The 24,684-nt window shown below is 34.0% G+C and overlaps 1 protein-coding gene across 1 annotated transcript; it reads right to left on the reverse strand.

The window, feature by feature from the left end:
- Nucleotides 1-13,593: 13,593 nt before the first annotated feature.
- On the reverse strand, nucleotides 13,594-14,577 carry LOC149202888 (uncharacterized). The gene is made up of 3 exons (XM_089401718.1): nucleotides 14,301-14,577; nucleotides 13,984-14,210; nucleotides 13,594-13,668 (listed from the first exon to the last, which is right to left on the reverse strand). The coding sequence occupies exons 1-3, from the start codon at nucleotides 14,575-14,577 to the stop codon at nucleotides 13,594-13,596; spliced, it is 579 nt and encodes a 192-aa protein (XP_089257844.1).
- Between the last annotated feature and the right edge of the window lie 10,107 nt (nucleotides 14,578-24,684).

A 24,684-nucleotide genomic window follows, 5' to 3' on the forward strand; every position in this document is an offset into this window, starting at 1 on the left:
TAAAGAATTGTTGTTCATAGCTATCATGCATAACCATTTAATTGAGGTTGCAGCGTTCATTTTATTAATGCTCTGTCGATAAAAAGGATACAGTAAAGAATCATTGTTTCTTAAACATTTTAAAGTTTTATTCTAATTTTTCCACATTATAGTAGAATCTTAAATAATCGCTGCTATGATTTAGATAATCACTGCAATTATTTACAATATAGAGATAATTCCAGTATTTGACAGTAAGTTTTCCCATCCTGGGGCATTAAGGTAGTTGTCAGTATACGAGTCAGTCAACCGAGCATGACATGAGTTGGTTATGGCACTTAACATAAATATTATCGTCCAGGGACCTCAAGGTGTTGAGCGTGGTGTGAAACATAGCAAGGGCCCAAAGGGTCGATAAAATGGAGGTCGAGGGATAGAGATATTACTAGTAGGCGATGACAATTTTCCCATCCAGGGGTTTTAGACCTCAGGTTGGTCACGGTGAGTGTAGCGAGGAGAAATGCCAGGACTAATCAGATAAGAGACGAAGATATCTCTAACTATTAATGATAATATTCTTATCTTTTCCCCTCGAGGATGGTTATCATGTGGTGGTGTATTCTTTCAAGAGAGTTGGTTGAGAGCTGAAATTTTGATTCTAATGGGAATTCAATGTTCTACAAGCCATGGAGGAGGGATTCCAATGGGGGCCATGATGTGATGATGTGGTAACTAGCTTGAAGATCCATGGTTTGTTGTTTCATAATTATGGAATTTTGTCTTATGGTTCATTATTTTGTGATCATGATTGGACAATAATTGGTCTGTGGTTGCCATTGTTCACAATATTGCATAGTCTTGTTTTTATTCTAAATTTGGTTAGAGACATGATGCATTGCACATTCGATTACTATCCAATCATCCTCATGAAATTTTACCCAACATCAAGACATACAACCCAAGTTGTGACACCTTGAAGAATCATGAGCGACACATGGAGTGAGCTAGCTTCATATCATTGAATATAATGATGTGTTGAGTAGGGGTCATTGAACTAGTCTTGTACTAGACAAACGGTGACCCGATAAGGACAAACATATCAGATAATGGTTGGATATTTAATTATGCCAGACATACCTAATTGGTTAAGGAATTTGATTGAATAAAGTCTTTAATCAAAAGCTAACACATAGGATTGGTACAACTCAAGCTAATGTACACATAAGAAGAAGTGATTACATATGTATTGTACATGTGGATGGTTATCAACACATTGAGAGTGATGTAGAGTCGAACTGGGAATGTTATTGGAAATTAATATGAGTCACAAGGGATATCTTCCAAGTCACATTGCACTAGTATGTTGGTGGTTCGACAATATCGTATTGGTCGAGACACACGTTTGAGTCTTGCAAGCTTTTAGGTTGAAAAAGTTATTATTATTATTTATTATTTCAGTTTTGTTAAATGAATAACAAACCCGCGGTGGGAAAATTGCAACACTATTTCCAGAAAGTGGAAATTTGTAGAAGCACGCCCTAAAAGGCGTGGTGGCAATTTGTAGAAGCACGCCCTAAAAAGGGCAATTTGTAGAACACTTAATTTATTGTATGGTTTTCATGGGTTTTTGTGCTCATTATTGGTCCAAATTGAAATCCGAAAGAAGCATGGTAATTAGGGATTAGAGGTGGATACTTTTATAGGCATAAAAACACTTGTTTACATATATTTGATGACCATAATCTCAATTTCATGGTTTTTAGGGTTTATGAGAAAATTGTTGTGGTTTTGGAAATAAGAAAAGAACTAGTTTCGAGAAGGAATTTGAGTGACCATATTGTTGAATGACTTGGAGAAGAGTATGGACAACATCATGAAAATTAGAAATAGAGATTAATATGACATGTTTTTATAATGGTAATAGTATTTGCAGGGTGTGACAGTGATTATTGCAATGGCAATATTTGTTGGTTGCAGTTGCAGTGATAACAATGACAATGTGTGCAGGTTGAGATGATGGTGACAACATGTACAGGTTGTAATAGTGATTGTAGGTTGTGATTATTTCTCTTTATAAACACATAACTGTTTATGAGGACAATGAATCAAGTTTGAAAATGATATGAAAAATAGTCCACAAAGAATTGAAGGAGGTGGGTGCCTCCACTGAGGTTGGAGCCTCAATCAAATTGGAGCCCAATTATCATAGAGTTGTGTTCCTCAATTAGGTTGGATCCTAGAGTAGGTTGGAGCCCACTCATTATTGAGGTTGGTACCTCAATTAGGTTGTAGCCCACAGTGAGTAGTTGCTTGCATCTTTCGAGGCTTTCGCCTTAATCAGATTGTAGCCTACCACAAGTGGAATCTTTCATATCTTGGGGTAGTTTCCTCCAACAAGTTGGAGCCTAAAAATATATGTAATGAATTGGCATATGAAGATGAGCATTTTGTGTCTTTCTACCGTATGGGTTTCCACGTAAAATCTTGTGTTTCTTTAATGCGATGGCCTTTTTATTTACTGTTAATATGATGAAAGCTTCATGACATATTGTTATGATTATTGATATAATGTTGGTGGTTATTATTGATTGTTACATTGATAATTAATGAAAAGTTGTAAATTGGTAAAATAATTGACACATTGATTCATCACCCCCCTCTAAGTGTGCTCTTGGGTCTAACATTTACTATGTGGGGTATTTGGAAAGAACAAAACCAAAGGATCTTCCAGGACCAACAAGTGTTTGCTAAAAGGGTATAGAAAGTTATAAGGTAGGACATTGAGAAACCATTTTGTTCAAGTCTTGGTATCAAGATGATGGGAAAGCTCCTCCTATGGAAATCCTTATTATGGAGAAAATAAATATTTTTCCCTCCATGTTATCTCCAACCTCTCTCAAATTTTTGATGCCCTAGTTCCCCTCTCCTTATAAATATCCTCACCCCCCTGAGGGCTTTGTAAATCTTAGTTTTCATGGGGATTCAAAAGGTAACCCATGGATTGTAGGCTTTGGAGGGATACTAAGAGACCGAGATTATAAATTTCTTCATATTTACTCAACTGATTGTGGCAAAACTCTACTTCTCTTTTTTAATTTTATTATCACCACTCGTAATTTGAGAATAGGTGATAAATCAGTGAGGTCTTAACTTTGAGTTAGGAGAAGTTACAAATTATCTTAGAAGGAGACAAAAATGACCTAGAGAGTAAGGCTACAAATGAACAACAAACTCCCCCGATCGGGGTGAATATCAAGGGGTGAAGGAGAATAGAGGGTCATCCCTGCCACCCTAGAAATATGAGGAGAATTAATATCGGGGTCGGTGTGGATGCCCCCTTGCATGTAGAAGCATGTCGGTTAAATTTCCTTCCATAAATATTCTTGGTGTTAACACAAAGAAGCCGAGAGATGTTGAGTTCTTGCTTAGTCACTTGAAACATCAGTCGGTTGTTTCCTTACCCTGCGAGATATTTCAGGAAGTTATATTGAAGGTGCACTAACAAAGTAGTTTTGGCACCTGGTTTAGAGTGAAAGCTTTGATGGTATTCATTATAATGGGCACTGGAGTCACTGGTCTATGGTTAGCATGGTATACTAAACATGGGAAGTCGCTATAGATGATAGAATAAGGAGTTGAAAAAGGTAGCTACAAAGGGTTCTTTGTCTAGTTGAGCTTGAGATCCTAGATGCAGATATCCCTTCCTAGAGTAGAGTGTCTCCCCCGATCTGCATCAAAAGGGTACCTTCCATCTTTAGTAGGATTCTTTTAATCTTTAGGATTACACTATGAAATTTATATGGTACACATTTGGAAAAAAATATATATATGCCAGAATTTACAGTGTAATTTTTGCAATGGTTTGAATAGTTCGTGGGGTCTCAACTGCGAGGTTGTTTTTTAGTCAATTTCCTCTATCTATGTGCCTTGTGGTGTCACTTCTATTAACCTTCCATTGAATTGAGCTTGGAACTTTCACAATTTTCACTTTTTTTTCTTCTAAGATTTGGGGTTTGTTGGTTCATGGAGGTTAGTGTCTATGGGGATTCACCTTTGACATCCACCCTAAGTTGTTGTTGATAACCAACCTTGTTCAGGGGTTCTTTGTGGGTAGGCGTAGTTTCGTCTTGTCATACTTTTATTCTCCCTACATACTGTGTCAATAATTAGTGGGCGGGTCTAGTATCAGTGTTCCAAAATATACTATGTTTGGTAGTCGTGTCCCCTCTGGCTTGGTGTTAAGTCCTATGAGTGTCAGCATGAGTGCTAATTGTTATTGGTGGAAGATGGAATGCCAAGGAATGCACTGACAAATGTGGGGGAGGGGGTCGTAGCCCCGAAGGATGCAATAAAGCTCAACATTAGGCCCAGAAGGCTATTGAGAGCTATCATGCAGTGGTCCCCCCTAATACCTAGAATGAAATTCATAATTTAGAGTCCTGCGTTGTTCAAGAAACACATGTCTTCTCAGATTATGAGATCTTGGAAGATGTAGCCACTTCGATTCTTGACTCGAGGAACACCCAGGGATGAAGAAGGCATTATTTGGAGCATTAACCTTATATTGGAAGATGAAGACTCTGTTAGGAAGAATTTTGATGGATAAACAAGTTGAGAGATACAACATCTTTGTTGGATTGGAGGATATAAAAAGGTACCATCGCAATTAGAATTATCATCTAAATAGTATTGAAGAGACGATTACACACATCGAGCTTCATTTCCAATGTAAACTATATTCTCATGCTCCCTCAACATTAAGCGTTAGAGACACAATCTCAGACACTTCTTCAGATACTTGAGTTTTCATGTTAATTTCTAGTTTTTATTTTTATTTTACAATGTACCAATAAATAGCCTACTTATGCTTGTAATGTTGATACTCCTTGAATTTTGGACTAATTATTCTATATATAATTAGTTAAAAATATTAAGTTACCTACTAAAAGGATTGAGATTACTTATCTAATGATAGGTCTATTGATGATCCCTGATAAATGTACTGGTTTTACATGATTTTCTAAAATAATACTACAAATATATATAATAAATTATACTAAGATGAATTTTCAATACATATCTACACAAATATTATAATGCTTTTTTATTTACTATTATAATAAAATTCAAAATATTTATTTACAAATGGTTTGACAATACGTATGTTATATTTAGTTGCTTAGTGTTTTACATAAATTATTATGTAAGTATTTCTCTTCCCTAAAAGGGAAAAGTAAGAATGTAATTTAAATTTATATTGAATTATTTGATGTTTAATTTAAATTACATACATTTTTAATTAGTTACTATTATTATAATTTGAAAATTTATATTAAAAAATTATAAATTGTTATTTATTTTTAGATTGTTTTATTTAAATATTTTTCCATATTGCTGTAAATAACATTTGGGTTATCTCAAAAAATTATTAAATGAAAGCGATAATGTATAATGGTACAAATGTTTTTCTCAAGGCTTAACTCAACATACAATGATTCAAGGCCTTCATGGTCTGTGAAATATGAATTGCTCCAAAATGATAAATTTGGTTCATTGTTGGGAAATGATAAGTTTGGTTCATCCTTTAGTTATAATAAGTGCAGCATGCAACAGTAGTTCTTGCCGAGGTTGCTCTCCCTAGGGTGGTCTTAACCGCCTTGGTCTGCTTTCCCTATTGTGGTCACAACTGTTGTACTCCAAGTTTAGCTTGGAGTTTGATTCGTGGAACCTATAAAATGCATAGCAAGCAAAAAGCTATCCAAATAATTCCATACATAAATAACCTCACTCAAATGATGAAAATTCATCCAAATAATTTCACAAAAATGTTGATAAATAGAAATTCATTAAACCGTACTCCAAGTTTAGCTTGGAGTTTGATTGGTGAAACCTACAATGCATAGTGAGCAGAAATCCATCCAAATAATTTCACACATAAATAACCTGGCCCAAAAGTTGCAATCAATCAGACTAAATAGACAATGCCAATAACATCTTACACCGTTCTTCAACAATAACATATTACACAAGCACCTTATACAGTTCTTCAACAATAACATCTTACATAGGCACCTTATAAGGAATTATGAGGAATTGGGATGATGTTTGCAGATGAGTGGGATCCTGTCTCCGATCCACCTAGATTCAAGCATTTGTGCACAAATACGATGCTTTCAGACATTTCAGGCGTTCACTGAATACTTACTCACTTTCATGTCTGCATGGCGTGATGGGGCCAAATTTTCCACTATTACCACATCCTGCAGTGATATTTGATATTCAAAGAGGCAAACTAATTTACACACAAATCCAAAAGAATATAAAATTAGTGAATGTCCATGGGTCACAACCATAACTATCATGTTTCAGTGTAAAATGGAACATATTGAATTGAACGACATGCCAAATTTATCATAACGTTTTAGGTGGTGTTGAATAGCATCCTAACTAGTTGGCTTACACCTTCATGCACCCAAACTCGTATGATATCTGAATATACACATGCCAACAAATTTGACACTGCAATCTATTAAGAGACTGCAATTACCAAAAAAAAAGAAAGAAAAAACCGTTCAAATTTAAATGTAAACTTTTTGTTCTCCTGAAAACAGGATTGAAAATTTGTTATTAGTTTTCTTAATATAAATATCTTACCAAATATACAAAATGTAGAGAATGATGATGCATGCATGTGTTTCAATTGCTTCTTCTTTATTGAAAAAGTTCCTATAACTCAAGGTGTCATTCTCTGTGGGAACAATTTCACACCATTAGCACACATAAAATTAAATAGAAAAACAAATAGAATAAAGACAAATAGATCGAGAGATTTAAATCTAAAAAAAACATAATATATATAGTGAAATAAATCAAGACAGTCAACTTAATTGATAATAATAAAAAATAATTAAAAAAACTTATAAACCTCTTATTGAAAATTAAAACATATATCCCATAAACCATAATACGAACCCAAATATGAAGTAACATTTTGAAATACTAACACATTGAACCTTCCGTTCATGAAACTTTGTAAAGGAAATGAATGAAGATTTTATTTACATAGATATTAGTATTTGAAATATTTGAAATATGTGATATTTATTGATGAATTAAAGAATAATAAACTAATAAATATTTTATATCTTTTATTTTCACTAGTTTGTTATAAAGTATTATTGATTAAATATTTTTTATTAAATTTTAATATTAATTTAAAAATTATCTTTTCAATATAAAAATATAAATATTTTTAACTATATTTTAGATAATAAAAATTAATTTTCCATATGTTTCTCATCGTCTCATTACTAAAAGAGGTAAAAAACAAATATGTTTTTTTTCCGTGATAAACAAATTAAATTTATTATTTATCTGTGGTAGCCATGTGTTTGAACACATATTGTGTATGCATGCACTACTTGCATGTAAACCACGTTTTGTGTACCACCATCATTCAAACAATATTATTGAACTATGTCAGTCTAGTTTAATTATATGAAACCTGGAGGAACAACAAAACATGCAGAAGAATTCAACCTTACAAAATTGATGGTGGGATCCTCTCCAAGTGTGAGATGAGTGAACTTCGAGAAAATTGGTTAAGCCATTCGAACCTCATGAGCGCTGTGGGTGAGTGAACTTCAAGAAAATTCATCGAGCCATTTTAACCTTAGGACAACTTGTGTCCAATAGACGCACCATCAGACACAGGGTAATTATACATTGCTTATCACATTTCCAGTCAAATAAAAACATACCCCTTGCATTAAAGGTTTTATATGACATCAAACTTATTTATACAATAACCTATGTCAAATCAAAATATATACAATATCATAGCAGTATTGGCTATGTTATTTTTCATATTTATGTGCAGTAAATTGTTAACATATCTTTGGTGTGATATGCTTTAAGCAGATTATGTAGAAATTAATGTTTTGCAAAAGAATTTGTTAGAGTCGCCACTAAAAACTTATCCCAGGTAATTTTTCCCTACATTCTTTGTCCAAAATTTAGACAACAAATTAAATTCAACAAAAGTCGCCACCAAAAGAAAATTAATTTGAACTTGCCTGCGAGCAACGAAGCTATTACAACTACTACAACCTCTGTCATAGGAGCAACAAGCCAAGCAAGGTATGTCATGAACGAAGGTTACAATATGCTTCTGCGTTCTGGAAGCACAATTTGTGCAAATTGAATTATTGATTTTGTCATTCAATAATATTATATATAAATAATGACCAAATAGTTGAAGGAAAATAAGGTCAATTTAATAGCAATTTTCTAACAGTTAGTTTTGTAAGTGTTGGCTCACCACCCAAACTCTAAAATTAACCAAGAGCTGGATTACCCAAACTTGGATTCCAGAAATTGGATCTCCTCAAGCACGCACCCCATCGCTCACTCACCCCCTGCCATACCTGGTAGCCAAAAATGGAAATAATAAGCCAACTAGGAGAGAGAGAACTCTTTCCTTTCAAAACCATTCCAAATGCTTGGCTCCCATCCCACCTTCTCCTCGTAGTTATGCATGGTGTAGCTACTGATTTTTTTACAGTGAAGGGAACTGACAAAGGAAGACTCGTTCGTAAATGGAGGAAATCTCAGAAAAGCTATATAATATATAATAATAAAGCGCAATAAGGTTCTTCTAGGTAAGTAGTTACCAGAACAAATAGATACCAGAGGGTAAGTAGATACCAAAGCGTGTAGATAACAGGGCACATCCAAAGGCTGGAATTGAAATCTTGCAGACTCCATGTTCCTCTGGGCAGGCGGCGACGAAACGATGACGAAATAGTGAAGGAGTGGCCCTAGTTTCTGCTTGAGCCTTCTGTGCCGGCTATCTTTTACCATACCAGAGTTGCATGCTAATAGCCATGTGGAAGGGGCCTTGATAGACACATGGAAAGGACCTCGAAAGGGCCTCGAAGTATATTGGTTGGCTGCAAAAGCTTTGATATAAAGAAATTGCAAAAACTTTGATATAAAGAAATTGGCAACTGTATATAAAATCACAGAACTTTGGATAAAATGGTATTGCCGCAATTTTCTTGCATAGGGCCACGTGAAGCCTGTAATAAGAGGTAGAATGCTTTAAGACTTAAAACTTTGGCTAAAATTTAGGTGAATAAAATTGTTACCATTAAACTTTGGTTAAAATACAAGAAAACAAAAAAAAACAGGTCAATGGATGAATTGATAGGTGGTCAACGATCGAGCGATCATTATAGTCTTGCTAAAGACAAGGACTAATAAAAAAACAATATATCCATGTCCACTAAAAAATGTTTAAGGATTCTTGCATCAATATAAGATAGTATTCTTCTTAAACGTTAAGGGTTTCATGGGCAGTAAATTTTCCAATTATAACATTTTCTATGAAACGAGACTTCTTAAATTCTTTAAACTTAAAAGATTGAGAAGTGATTTTCAAATTTTCCGTTTTGAGTAAATTCTTGAAAATAAAAATTGCTTACTGAATGAGATCCCTATTTTAAAACTTGATTATGGAACTATAAATTATCAAACTTCATGCTCAATGGTTTGGCTTCGATTTTCCATGATGAAAGAAATTTCATGCAAAGATGTAGAGGCCATCAAAATCCTAACCATAATAAAGAAGTTGTGTTTGTTGATTTTCATACTCCCAAGAAAGTAATATGTATTATTATTAATTATTGTTTTTAATATTGTACATTTATTTGACATTTTTATGAGATATAGTAACATTTTTTAATTAGAAAACGGTATATTACAAATTTTAAGTTAATTGTTTAGTAGTTACACCATTAAATGTAATTTAATGTGTTTAAAAGGATGTTTTCACACACCTTAAAATATCTTATTTTGAGACTCATGATTATAGAAGTGACTATGTTCTAGATATTTTTGAATGATAAATAATTTAATATTTTATAGTGATTAAAGATAATAAGGAGGATGAGAAGAACCAACTATATTCAGTAGTGCTTTAAAATATCTTATTTTGAGACTCATGATTATAGAAGTGACTATGTTCTAGATATTTTTGAATGATAAATAATTTAATATTTTATAGTGATTAAAGATAATAAGGAGGATGAGAAGAACCAACTTTATTCAGTAGTGCTTTAGTGACAAAGCCAATTGTTCGAAGTTAATATAATTTAAATTTATATTATTATAAGATCCAATTTTATAGTCCTTAAAAATATTAAGGAGGATAATAGCAAAACCAGTTAAAATTTAAGTTTAATTTAAATTTAAATTATTATAAAGTCTCGTTACAAAATTAATTATTAACTTTATAATTAAATTTTATAATTTCTAAAATTAAATATAACTATTATAAGATTAATAATTAATAATTTATTTTATTTAAAAAATCAATACATATATTTGAACCCTCCAGAATTTATACCGTACAAGCTAAATCCTATCATAATTAAGTTGGCACAAATCATGAAAAATTACAAACCTTAAACTACGTAATTTATTTTATACCTTAAACTACATAATGATCTTCCACGGCACAGACACAACCGCTTGGTTACATGATGGACAACGGCATGGTTTTCGCTAGATTACATTTATTGTTTAAGATAATATATTATTTAAATATAAAATAAATAAATAAATATTATAATATGGGTGTAGATTTGGGTTAGCTTACATTTATAATATATTATTTAAATATAACATAAATAAAAAATATTATAATATTTGTGTTTATTTTAAATATAAAATAAAGAAATAAATATTATAATATTTGTGTAGATTTGTATTGAGAATCTATAAATTGAAGTATTTTATTTATGGTTGATATTAAATCATTTTTTTAATTGGTTAAAGTATATATTATTTTATTATTTTTAATTGTAATATTAGGTGACAATATTGTGACATCTAAACTTTAGAAAAAACCATAAAATAAAATAAAAGTTCGGAATATGGTTATTATGAACATACAATTATTAATGATATATATAATTATATTAAATGAGTTAATATCAATGGCAATCTACGACGCCATGACCTTTTGTACAAAACTTAAATGCGATTAAATGTTAATTTAATTGACAGGTAAGGAGATTGGCCGAGGATTTCCTTGGTTAACTAAGCACACAAATCCATGGCTTGCTCTACGGTATGGGCCCTCGTCCGTAGCTCCACTCTGTCTTGTGGGACGTTAACTCCATGTGATCCTACCATCTATTATGGCTTTCTGTCATTGATTCTCCATCCGCCATCGGACGGTAGAGATGGGCTAGGGTTTAACCTAACCAACTCTTGGCACCGAATTCTGGTGGTCTCATTGTTGTTGTATCTCCTCTGCATCGCGCTGCTCTACGAGGGCTCTGGGTTTTGTTCTTTGTGAAAGGTGAAGACAGAGGAGGCCGATATACTCATCAGAGCAGGTATACCCTTCAGCTCTAAAACCTAAAACTTTGATTGCTGGGGTTGAAAGTCTGTTATGAGTTTGGGTAACTACTTTACACCCATCCTAAAGTTTTCTCGCCACTATTCAGGGAGGATTTATATAGTTCTGGAGATGGAGGAAGGCAAATTGCATACTAGGCCGTCTGCAACAGGTATTTCAAATTGTATAGAAAGTTTTCTCATTGAATGTCTGAACCTAGTCTCTGGTTCTAGGGGGTTTGTCATTTTAGCTTTGTCTTATGTTGAAATTTGGTTATGATACTAAAGGTTTATCCTGCTTTTATAGGTTGGCAACTCGTCGAGGCCACGTCCTTAACTCAGGTAAAAACCCCTCTCAATTATGGCTGAATCTTATATGATTGATTAGCATATTACTTGCCTCTCCCAACAATGACTGGCTTATAATCTTTTAACACAGGAATGAGATCAGCCGGAAGGCTTATTGCACGGAACCACCACCCTTGATTTCGTAAGAGCTTACAACGTTTCCATTGTTTTTTAGGTTGGATCTAAGCCTTTGGTTTCTGTTCGAAATTAATTTATTTGAGGGTTTAAGATGAGGGTTTTCCCTGATAGCGCAATAGGGTAGTATTGATTAAATGTCGATTTTCTTGACCTGTATTTTTCTAATTTATTCGACCAGCTACGGCTATCGACTTTTCTCAAGTTTCGAAATGTAATTTATGATGGGTTTAAAGGCCTTCGAGCCTGTTTCTGCTTATGTTAAAGGATGACTGTAATGACTGTTTTCATTCTATTTGTGAGGAGGCCGAGAATGCCATCAATTCGGTTGTTATGTTGGCTTCAATATTTTCCTTGTCTATGATGTTTAAACAATCGTATACTCTTATATTCATTTTGGCTTATTGTTATGGACAGAGTTACTGCATTTCTCATTTTTCCTGTGCATGGGCATCCTGTGATATGAAGGAGACTAGATTTATTTAACTGTGTTAATTTCTATAACAAACTCCTACAGCGTTATCTATACAACGTTATTTTTGGTTTTGATATATATATATATATATATATATATATATATAGCTTATTCATCATGTTGTTTTTCGATGCTACCATACTATGGTAATTGATTGCTACTATTTTCTGCTTTGCTTAATAGTAATAGCCTTCACATATTCTGTCGAGAGGTTGTAATGCTGTAAAGATCGTTTATATGCAAATGGATGTCTTTGAGGGGGGGGGGGGGGGGGGGGTGGGGTTTAGATCAGTATTCTGCCCTCAACATTACTCTAGAATTTATCTTTATTTCCATCATGAGATAATTATATAACTAGACTATAGGTGTATCTGTCTTGTCTTTATTGGGTATCGAATCACCCCCTGGTTATTCTTGCAACAATTAGCCTTCTACCTTATGTAATTACTTGTAATTCAAATGTTAATAGCTACTGTTCAGCAATCTGTTAACCTGTAAAATAGATATGCATAACTACCATACATTACATTTTTGTATTCTTTCTACATAGCAATATTTATAGTTCAGCAATAAATTCTTAAAAGTTTTCTATCTCAGTTATCTGAAAACTTGTAATGTAAATGTATTCAAAAGGTCTCTCCTCCTAGCCACGATTCTGGCAATCACGTCCAGATTCTCCCCCGAGCACCTTCTATCTTTTACGCTGGATCTAGTCTAGTTACAGTCAGTACTATGGGCCCCAGGACTCCTGTCCAACCACCATCTCTGTACTCTCTAGTAGACTGTACGGAGAAAATTTCCCATTGGTTTTTTCCACCTAGCTCTAGGACCATTTTCTGCTCTTCTCCCCTCTCTATATTACCCTTCTCAAGTAGAGGGTAACTGTTCCTTGGCAACCATTTCCTTTAAATAACAAAACAAATTTATTTTTGTTAAAGTATTACTACCTATATTTTAGGTAATTACCAACTATGTTTCTTGGCCCTTCAACCTATAACAGTCAATATTTCTCATCAAAATGTAATAACATTTAAAATTCCTTTTAGTAAAACATTCACTTAATGATCTCAGTAATCTTTATGCAACTTGGGGTGTTACATCTCCCCCCCCCATATGAGGAAGACTGTCCCTGGTGTTCTCTTCCTTTTCAGAAAACAATATTAGATAAGCCTTTTGCATGAATTCCTCCTCTTTCAAGTGGCCTCTTTCGGGCCAAAGTGCTTGCATTGCACTTTAACTTGGGTGATGGCTCACTTCCGCAAGTTGGTTTCCCACTGATCGAGAATACAAAGACGTTCTGCTAGGAACTCTCCTTCCGGTTCGACCTGCACCATAAAACAATTTTCAATTACTTTCGTAATATATATATATATATATATATATATATATATATATATATCCAATCTTATACCCATTAAACCTTTTACCTCAATATTTTCCCAACCAATAATGTGATAATGGTTATACACATATTTCTTTAGTAAAGATACGTGAAATATATTGTGGACCCAGATGTGGCTTGGTAGCGCAAGCTTATAGGCCACCGGTCCAGTTCTTTCCAAGACTTGAAAAGGCTCGTAGTATTGGGGTTCTAATTTAGCACAACCCCGCCACTGTAAGGAACTTTTCTGGGGTTTCACCCTCAGGTAAATGTGATCTCCAAGTTGAAATTTCCTGTAAGTCCTCTTTTTATCTGCATACACCTTCTGTCTATCCTGGGCTGCCCTCAAATTTTGTTGGACTTTCTTAACAACCTCCTCCATTTCTGCTAGCATGTCAGGACCCAACGCTAGCTTATTCACCAGATTATTCCAATCTATGGGTACTCTACACTTTCTTCCATACAACACCTCGAAAGGGCTCATGCCTAACGATTCGTGATGTCCATTATTATATGCAAATTCCACTAGATGGAGGTAGTCCTCCCACTTGTGTGGTTGCTACATCACGAACATACGTAGCATGTCTTCTAACACCTGATTTACCCGTTCAGTCTGCCCATCTGTTTGAGGATGGTAGGTAGTACTAAATTGGATTTGAGTACCTAATCCTGCAAAGAGAGTCTTCCAGAAGGTGGATGTAAATTTCACATCCCTATCCGAAATCACTACCTTGGGTATCCCATGTAAGCGAAATATCTCCTTCATAAATATTTCTGCGATTTCCACGGTTTTAAATGTGGATTTCACAAGTATGAAGTGAGCTGTTTTACTCAATTTGTCTACCACCACCATAATTGAATCATGTTGCTTCCTTGTGCGGGGTAAACCGATGATGAAATCTAAGGATATGGTCTCCCATTTCCATTCCAGAATGGGCAATGGTTGTAACAATCCGGCGGGATGTTGGTGTTCTGCTTTCACCAGTTGACACTCCAAACATTTGGACAAATATTCTGTAATATCCTTCCTCAATCTGGGCCAAAAGTACCCTTTTTTGATGGTTGAAAACATTTTATGATACCCTGGGTGGCCCACACAAGGTTTCTTATAAATCTCAACTAATATCAATAGTTTAATCAAATTTTTATTTGGAATGTAAATTCTGTCTTTAAAAGTAAGGAGATTATCGGGATTTATACCAAATTCTGATTTTTCCTTTTTTAGCAGAGCTTCTTTTGTCTATTTCCAAAGGAAAGTATACTTTAGATCTTTTTTAGTTGCTTCCTTTATGATTTCAGGAATATTTGAGCTTACTTGTCTCATTCAGACCTCATAAATACAGTGTAATTTTCTGCTCAATGCGTCGGCCACACGGTTTTCCTTCCCCTTTAAATGCTTCATATCAAAGTCAAATTCACTTAAGAAAGTTGTCCATCTGGCTTGTCAAGCATTCAAGCTGGACTGATTGAAGAAATTGGTAAGACTGCTATGATCTGTTAGCAGCAAAAAAATTTCCCCAATAGGTAATGTCGCCACATTTTAAGTGCGTGCACTACTGCTGTCAATTCGAGGTCATAAGTTGAATATCGTTGCTCATACTCCTTCAACTTTCGAGATTCATAAGCAATAACCTTTCCTTCATGTGTTAGCACCCCACCAACACCCTCTTTGCATGCATCCATGCAAACCACGAAAGACTTTCCCGGATCTGCTACTTTTAGCACTGGTGTGGTGGTGAGCAGATGCTTTAATTTTTCAAAGCTTTGCTGACATTCAGTTGTCCATTGGAAAGTGCGACCCTTTTTATGTAAAGAGGTCATTGGAAAGGCGATCTTTGAAAACCCCTCAATGAATCTACGATAGTATCCAACTAATCCCAAGAATGATATGATATCAACGACATTCTTTGGGGTTGTCCATTCCATGATTGTTTTGATCTTTTCTGGATCTACTGCAATGCCTTATACTAATATAACGTGACCCAAATACTGAATTTGATTCTTGAAGAAGTCACACTTGTTGAATTTGGTATAAAACTGATTTCCCTTAATGTCTGCAATACTATTTTCAGGTGTTCTTTATGCTCCCCCTGGCTCTTAGAGTATATTAAAATATCATCTATGAAAATCAGCACAAATTTATCTAGGCAAGGCTAGAAAATACCATGCATCAGACTCATAAAGGTGGCTGGGGCATTTGTGGGGCCAAATGGAAATACCACGAACTTGTAGTGACCATAGCGAGTATGGAAGGTTGTTTTGTAAATATCTTCATATTTTATTCTAATCTGATGGTATCCGGATCTTAGATCGATTTTCGAGAACACCTTAGCCCCTTGCACCTGATCAAATTGATCGTAGATACATGGTAAAGGATACTTATTCTTGATGGTTAGTTTTTTTAGTTGTCGGTAATCGATGCACAATCTGAAGGTCCCATCCTTTTTCTGTACAAATAATACAGGAGCTTCCTAAGGGGATACACTAGGACGAATGTATTTTTTATCTAGAAGCTACTGTAACTGTATTTTGATTTCTATTAATTCAGGTATGCTCATGTGATAAGAAGATATGGATAAGGGGGATGCATCAGGAATTAACTCAATGGTGAAGTCAACATCTTGCTTTGGTGGTAAACCGGGAATGTTTTCCGGAAAAACATCCACAAAGTCCTGAATCACAGGAATACTTTCCAACGAAGTCATTTTATTTTTAGAGTTTGTAAATCCCACCTGCACAACATATATTTGACACCATTTTCTAATGCATTTTCCTAACTGATTGGCAGTAATAGGACGTAGCTTGGTGCTGGTTTTTATTCCTTGCATTTCCTTTCTTTTACCTAATTCTGAAATAAAACTTACAGTTTTTTGTTTACAGTCTACTAGGGACCAACATTTTTCCAACCAGTCCATTCCAATTAAGATATCATAAGAACCCAAAGGAAGTATATTAAGATCAACATAAATAGGCTACCCAGAAATGGTTATGGGACAACATTCTATCTTGGCATTAACCCTTCTCTTTGTGCTAGTGGCTAGTTGAACTAGCCAAGGTTTTGAAAATTTTCTGCTCACTAACTCACACTTTTCAACCACTTTAGGACTAACATAGCTTAAGCTAGCACCTAGATAAAATAAAATAGAGACATGTTGCTTAACGATCATACCTTCACATTCGATCATTGTGGGCTGGAATTCGACCTGATGATCATCCAAGGCGGCATTAACTCTGGGTATGCTCCTCGCCACTTCCCCAATTGTGGATGATTCTTGCATATTTGATAATTGTTATGTTCTAGCTTGTTGTGGAAATTTTTTGTAATAATGGGGTTCTCTGCATCCCCAGCATTGTAGTGGCAGTTTCGATTGCTAATCATTGATAGATTTTTTGACTCCCTCCACTGGTCTGTTTTTAGAGTATGCAGTTCTGGGTTGAATTCTGGCTGGAAACTTGTTGAATGTATTTTGTTGTGCATTCTTGTGGTTAGCAAATTTTGGGTGTCTGTTAGGAATCAGACTTCTACCTCTCTTGTTTAATCCCCCTTTTTGCCCTTCATTCTTCTGTTTCATTTGTTGATGGCAAACGTGGGCCTTCTACACAACATTGTCCATTGTCTTGGGGTAGTCAAATTCCATTTTTTCCTTCATAAAGTTTGGTAAACTACTAATGAAACACTGAATTTTGGCCTTTTCCTCTTGCATGTAAGGCACGTAGCATAGTAAGGCCATGAATCTAGTCATGTATTCATCCATGGTTAAGGTTCCCAATCTTAACTCGTGGAATTCTTTCGCTTTTTCATCATAATAGCATTCAGTTAGATATTTGTCCTTGAAATGTTTTTGAAATTCATTCCATGTAACTTGTTCTTCGTCAATTTCCTTACCGTCTTGATTTCCTCCCACCAGAGAGTCACCTTTCCCCTTAACTGATAAATCGCCAATCGTGCCTTCAGTTTGTCAGTGTACTCATAAATCTGAAATTACTTGCCCATATCAATTAACCAGGCCTCCACAACCTCTTCAGATTATCCCTCAAAGGGTGAAGGATTACTTTCCTTAAATTATCCTTGTAGTTCTGACTTTTGTTTCTTGGTTTTATGCTAGTCTGAGACATTATCAGAACGTCCCTCTTCATCCTCTCTATGTATTTCATTTGACTCAGTGTTTTCTTCTCCATGCTGAGCGGTCCGTGTCTTTTCCCGATCTTTTGCACTGGGGTCTGGGTGGCGCTGATTTTTTCTATTGGACAACTTCTTATAATTATTTCCTGTTCTAAACACAGTCGTTCATTGTCTATTCTCAAACTGGTCATTTCCACACGCAACTGCTGCACAGTTTCAAGTAACATTGCATTAGCTTGACGATATTCCTCGCCCAGCTGTATCCAAATATCCATATTAACATTCACATAAGTTGTTATGGGCGATTAAGGTGGTCCAGAGTCCCTTTGCATGATGAAATTTCTTTTCTTTTGCTGATGTGATCTTTTCTATTTATCTGTATTCACACATAAGTTTATTTAGTTCAAACACAAGCACGAGGTTCCAGTACATAGTTGTTCCCAAAGATTCTTAGTGTACGAACCTGAGCTCTGATACCATTTGTAACCTCTAAACTTTAGAAAAAACCATAAAAAAAATCAGCATATAGTTACTATGGACATACAAATATTAACGATATATATAATTATATTAAATGAGTTTGTATCCATGGAAATCTACGACGCCATGACCCTGTGTACAAAACTTAAATGCAATTAAATGTAAATTTAATTGATAGGTAAGGAGATCGGTCGACGATTTCCTTGGTTAACTAAGCACACAAATCCACGGCTTGCTTTGCGGTATGGGCCCTCGTCTGTAGCTCCATGCGGCGAGCATCCATCCTATGGGACATTAACTCCATGTGATCCTACCATATGTTATGGCTTTCTGTCGTTGATTCTCCATCCACCATCGGACGATAGAGATGGGCTAGGGTTTAACCTAACCATGTCTTGGCACCGAATTCCGGTGGTCTCATTATTGTTGTCGCTCCTCTGCATCGCGTTGCTCTACGAGGGCTCTGGCTTTTGTTCTTTGCAAAAGGTGAAGATAGAGGAGGTCGATATACTCATCAAAGTAGGTATACCCTTTAGCTCTGTAACCTGAAACTTTGATTTTTGGGGTTGAGGGTTGAAATATTATTATGAGTTTGGGTAACTACTTTATGCCCATCCTAAAGTTTTATTGCCATTGTTTAGGGAGGATTTATATAGTTCTGGAGATGGAGGAAGGCAGATTGCATACTGGACCATCTGCAACAGTTATTTTAAATTGTATAGCAAGTTTTCTCGTTGAATTTCTAAACCTAGTCTTTGGTTCTGGAGGGTTTGTCGTTTTAGCTTTGTCTCATGTTGAAATTTAGTTATGATACTTAAGGTTTATCCTGCTTTTACAGGTTGGTGACTCTTCGAGGCCGCGTCCTTAAATCATGTAAAAACCCCTCTCGATTATGACTAAATATTATATGATTGATTAGTATATTAATTGCCTCTGCCAGTAATGACTCACTCATAATCTTTTAACGTAGGTATGCCATCTGCCAGAAGGATTATTGCTCGGAACCGTGACCCTTGATTTCGTAAGAGCTTATGACGTTTCCATTATTTTTTAGGTTGGAGCTAAGCCTTTGGTTTTCGTTTGAAATTAAGTTATTTGAGGGTTTAAGATGAGGGTTTTCCCTGATAGCACAGTAGGGTAGTATTGATTAAACGACGATTTTCTTGACCTCTATTTTTCTAAGTTATTTGACCAGCTATGGCTATCGACTTTTCTAAAGTTTTGAAATGTAATTTATGATGGGTTTAAAGGCCTTCGAGCCTATTTCTGCTTATGTTAAAGTATGACTGTAATGACTGTTTTCATTATGTTTTCGAGGAGGCTGAGAATGCCGTCAATTTGGCCGTTCTGCTGGCTTCAATCTTTTCTTTGTCTATTATGTTTAAACAACTGTATACTCTTATATTCGTTTTGGCTTACTGTTATGGACAAAGTTACTACATTTCTCATTTTTCCTATGCATGGGCATCCTGTGATATGAAGGAGACTAGATTTATTTAACTGTGTTAATTTCTATAACAGACTCTATATGTGTGTGTGTGTGTGTGTGTGTGTGTGTGTAGCTTATTCATGATGTCGTTTTTCGATGCTACCATACTATGGTAATTGATTGCTACTCTTTTATGTTTTCGTTAATAGTAATAGCCTTCACATATTCTGTGAAGAGGCTGTAATGTTGTAAAGATAGTTTATATGAAAATGGATGTGTTTGAGGGGGGGTTTATGTTAGTATTTTTCCCTCAACATTACTCTAGACTTTATCTTTATTTCCATCATGAGATAATTATATAACTAGACTATAGGTGTATCTGTCTTGTCTTTATTGGGTATCGAATCACCCCCTGGTTATTCATGCAACAATTAGCCTTCTACCTTATGTAATTGCCACTAATTCAAATGTTAATAGCTACTATTCAACAATTGTTAACCTGTAAAATAGTTATGCATAGCTACCATACATTGCGTTTTTGTATTCTTTCTACATAACAATATTTATAGTTCAACAATAAATTCTTAAAAGTTTTCTATCTTGGTTATCTGAAAACCTGTAACGTAAATGTATTCGAAAGGTCTCTCCTCCTAGCCATGAGTCTGGCAGTCACGTCCAGACTCTCCCCCGAGCACCTTCTATCTTTTACGCTGGATCTAGTCTAGTTACAGTCAGTACTATGGGCTTCAGGACTTCTGTACACCCACCATCTCTGTACTCTCTGTTAGACTGTACTAAGCAAATTTCCCACTGTTTTTTTCCACCCAGATCTAGGACCATTTTCTGCTCTTCTCCCCTCTCTATATTACCCTGCCCAATTAGAGGGTAACTATTTCTTAGCAACCATTTCTTTTAAATAAACAAAACAATTTTATTTTTGTTAAAGTATTACTACCTATATTTTAGGTAATTACCATCTATGTTTCTTGGCCCTTCAGCCTATAACAGTCAATATTTCTCATCAAAATATAATAAGGTCTAAAATGTCTTCTAGTAAAAATTCACTTAATGATCTCAATAATCTTTATGCAACTTGGGGTGTTACAAATATATCTATATACAAAGAACTGTGGTAATTTTATGTGGGCGGTTATCTAGACTAATAGTTATTTTGTGTATAACAACAAACATTTTAGCATCTTTCTGGATATTAAGCAGGATATGCTTTATAGCATCTACTATATGCAATTTTCATTTTTTTTACTTTCATATTCGGCAGTAGAGATTTCAAATAATATATTATTTTAAAATATAATAAATAAAAAACTATAATATTTGTGTAGATATATATTGAATATCTAAAAATTGAAGTATTTTATTTAGAGCTCACAATGAATATTTTTTGTTATATACAATTATTTTAATGGCAACTAAGTCACTTTATTATGAAATGGTGACTTACTTATTGAATTGATATCTAATGTTATTACAATTTTTTAATGGCCTAGTCTAACTTATAGATGAAATAGTGTTTTTACTAGAATCTAATGATACAATTCAAGAAAGAATGTGTTTTTTTTTGTTTAAAATACATTTTTGAATGCATAAATGGATTCAACACCTTGAAAACCCTTGGGACACTCAGATTCTGCAGATTAAATAACTTAAACTCAAATTTTTAAAAATCATTGTAGTATTTTGGTTAAAATTAACCTGAAAAAAATATCATGAAAAAGGCCATTTCGTGTATAAGTTAGACTACACATTTTTTAATGTGTTAATGTATGCATTATTTTATTATTTTTAATTGCTCCAATTTTTTTAAAATAGTAATAAAAGATTCAATGTCAGAGATAAAAAGAATACTTCAATTTCTAGAGCTCAATACACATCCACACAAATATTATAATATTTTTTATTTAATATATATGATAAATAAAAAATATTATAATATTTATGTAGATATGTATCAAGCCTCTAGAAATTGAAGTATTTTATTTATGGTCAACATTCACTTTTTTTTGTTACTACTATTTTTTAATTTTTTATGTATTAATTTTTTATTTTTTATCCCGAAAAAATGTCATGAAAAAAGTCATTTCATGTGTAAGTTAAACTACGTCTTTTTTAATTTGTTAATGTATGCATTATTTTATTATTTTTAATTGCACCAAGAAATTTTTTTTTCACTTACTGGTTCACAGATACCCGGGTCAGTGGGTAGCCGCTACGTCCAGGGTTTTAAACACTGAGTGGACGCCACCCGAAGGGCATCAACACCCCTCGGCCTATTTACTGACCTAACCCCAAGAGCTTTCGGGATTCAACCCTGTGACCTCCCATTGGCGAGGCACTTGATTTGACCGATTGAGCTAACTCTTGGGGCTATCACCAAGAAAATTTAAAAATAGTAATAAAAACATTTCAATGTCTTCCATAAATAAAATACTTCAATTTCTAAATGCTCAATACTCATCCATACAAATATTATAATAACTTTTATTTAATATATATGATAAATAAAAAATATTATATTATTTGTGTAGATGTGTATCAGCCTCTAGAAATTGAAGTATTTTATTTATTGTCAACACTCACTTTTTTTTGTTATTACTATTTTTTAATTTTTATGTATGATTTTGTTATTTTTAAATATAATGTTACGTAAAAATATCTCCCTCATTCTGAGTGTATAGCCCCTCTCAACACAATAATTATAATATTTTATTTTTTATTATAATAAAAATCAAAATACAATTATATATAAAATACAACTTTTAATAATATCTTCAATATATGAAGATACCTGATATCTTAAAAAATGACAATTTCTACTAAAAGAAATGTGTGTGTATATATATATATATTTTAAATCCACATCTTCAAACAATATAAATATAAAGAATCCCCCATGGGGGTCACAATGTGCATTTAATGAGCCGCTTGGAGGTTGCACCCACCACCCCACAATACCATCATGCATTTATTAAGGAAGGTTGCCGCTTCCTTTTGCAAGCATGTGCATGTAGGTAACATATGGCAAAGTTTGTCTATTTAATGGCATGGATGAACGGGATATTAGATGATAAAGAAAGGAGAGGAATTGAGGAATGGGCCTCGACCTCTTGGTTCTGCTTTTCGATAACAATTGTGTGTGTAATCTGTTGGGTCTTGAAAATGTCATTCATTTCCATTATACTTTCACTATTATGTCTATTATATCACCTCCATTTCACCTCCATTTCACTACTATGTCACTACATTCATCCCACTTTCATTATCATTGGGCCACATTTATGTTTTTCCAAACTTTATTAATTTTTAGCCTTTTTAAGTAAATTTGTGGTTAAATATTAGAAAATAATGTGCATATGCTTATACCTAACAAGTGGGTTGAGATTGTTGACATGTGTAGGTCAAAATGAGGCTTCTAGAAGACCTTTATGTGGCACCCTAAAGCCAAATTCGAATTTGAGTGGAGAGAATCATGGGATCATGAGGATACGTGTCACATCTCCTAATTGTATTGAAACTCTAAGAAGACATGTGTCTTATCAGTTCCTATTTTGATTAGGATTCTAGAGGTAGAGGGAGAGATTCATGGGCTCTCATTAATGAGATGACTTCTCATCTTTTTGTATAAATAGGAAATCTTTCTCCTTCATTTGTTAGCTTAGCTTTTTAGTTTTTAAGCTTATAGCTTTTTGGTAGCTCTTTAGCTTGGAGCTTGTAGTTCTTCTTTGATGGCTTTGGAAAGCTTTGGGGAGCTTTGTTGTACTTTGTAATTTTAAAAAATTTGAATAAAGTTTTGATGTTCTCAACATGGAAGGAGATGTGAAGTAGATGTCAAGAAGCACATTAGAATGTAAGGTAGAGTAGATTTTATTTTGTAGTTTTGCTTTGATTTCATTCAAGTATGTCATTTGATTGCTTTCAAGTTTGATAGATTAGAGTTTCCATTCATGCAATTTTAATTCATAGAAGTGTGTTCAACCAGTTGATTGTAGATTATGTTTCTTTACATGTTTATTGTATTTGCTTATTAGATTAGTTTCTCATGCTATATGATGATATTTCCAGAGCCTTTAACTTAACATTGTTTTAGAAGTTAATTGACAAAATATTGTGATTATAGGTGCGATGATTGGCTTTGCTTTTCATTAGTGTGCAATTAGATAGTTTAGATGTCATTTCTTTCATGCTATATGATCATATTTCTGAAGCCTTTAGCTTAACATCGTTTTAAAAATTAATTGGTGAAATATTGTGATTATAGGTGAGATGATTGGCTTTGCTTTTCATTAGTGTGCAATTAGATAGTTTAGATGTCATTTCTTTCATGCTATATGATGATATTTCCGGAGCCTTTAGCTTAACACCGTTTTAGAAGTTAATTGGCGAAATATTGTGATTATAGGTGAGATAATTGGCTTTGCTTTTCATTTTATTGCTTTCAAGTTTGATAGTTTAGATTTTCTATTCATGCAATTTTAATTCATGCAAGTGTGTTCAATCGATTGATTGTAGATTTATCTAACTGTGTAATTTATGTTTGAAAAAATATTCCAAGAAAGTAGTCTTCCTATTTTCCGATTGGTGAATTGGAGCATAGAGAACATAGTAGATTAGTTTTTCTTTACATGTTCTTGCTTTTTGCTTAGTAGGATACTTATTAAATAAGTTCATGTCTCATTGAGTCTTTTTAGTTCCTTAAGAACGAAATTGGCGATATGTGAAGTTATGAATGGGACTTGATTTGTTTTTCTTTCTTTATTTTCTTAGATATTTTGCCGGCTTAAATTAATCTAACTGTTCAAAGTTTTGATTTGTTTCATTTTCTCTTTTCTCTAGAAACTATATTCTAACATACGAAACAAAACCTCCAAAAACAACATAAACTATAAAACAACGAAGTAAGAAAAAAGTTA

Source organism: Pinus tabuliformis, chromosome 2_1 (assembly GCF_031772625.1).
Source record: "Pinus tabuliformis cultivar Carrire ecotype Pingquan chromosome 2_1, CPIR1, whole genome shotgun sequence".
Lineage (NCBI taxonomy): Eukaryota > Viridiplantae > Streptophyta > Pinopsida > Pinales > Pinaceae > Pinus > Pinus tabuliformis.